General features: G+C 35.6%; 1 protein-coding gene across 1 annotated transcript in view; it reads right to left on the reverse strand.

Moving 5' to 3' along the window:
• Positions 1 to 375, reverse strand: part of LOC109341579 (ethylene-responsive transcription factor ERF118-like) — a 3,204-nt gene extending 2,829 nt beyond the window's left edge. The window contains exon 1 of the mRNA XM_019579513.1: positions 21 to 375. Within this exon, the coding sequence (XP_019435058.1) occupies positions 21 to 375 (355 nt within the window). The remainder of the gene's footprint in view (positions 1 to 20) is intronic.
• Positions 376 to 653: the final 278 nt, after the last annotated feature.

Genomic DNA, 653 nt, shown 5'->3' on the forward strand with positions numbered 1-653 from the left:
TGAATGAGTTGCATTCCCACTTTGTAGAGCCTCCTTGAACTCATTCTTCTTTTTGGCATATGCCTCAGCAGCTTCAAGTTCAGTATCAAAAGTACCAATCCACACTCTATTCTTGCGGATTGGATCTCTAATCTCAGCTGCAAACCTTCCCCATTTTCTTAGTCGAACGCCTTTGTAAATGCTGGTTGACTTGGATGTCATTTTTCTACGTTCAGGAGAAAGTTGAGGACTTGGTTTTGGGATTGAAATTTCCTTGAAAAATCGATTCTGGTCATCTAATTGAAAATGATCTTTCATTACTTTTTCTTCATCACTTGAATAATCTGTTGCATCTGGGTCACTATATATAATCCGGATTTTCTTGATAGAACTCATTTTACTTTTTATGCAACCTTTTCTTTTTATTTAACTGATTTCCTTCCTTCCAAGTTGCCTGGGAAAAATAATAAGTATGAGAAGAACAAGGGATGAAAATGAAGATNACTACTCAATCTATCATACCAAGCTCTAGGAGCCTATTTTAGACCATATAGCGCCTTTATGAGTTTATAAACATGATTAGGGATTCATGATTTTCAAAGTCGGGCGGTTGATTTACATACACTTTATCTTGAATATATCCATTCAATAAAGCACTCTTTACATCCATTTGA

Source organism: Lupinus angustifolius, unplaced genomic scaffold, assembly GCF_001865875.1.
Source record: "Lupinus angustifolius cultivar Tanjil unplaced genomic scaffold, LupAngTanjil_v1.0 Scaffold_509, whole genome shotgun sequence".
NCBI lineage: Eukaryota > Viridiplantae > Streptophyta > Magnoliopsida > Fabales > Fabaceae > Lupinus > Lupinus angustifolius.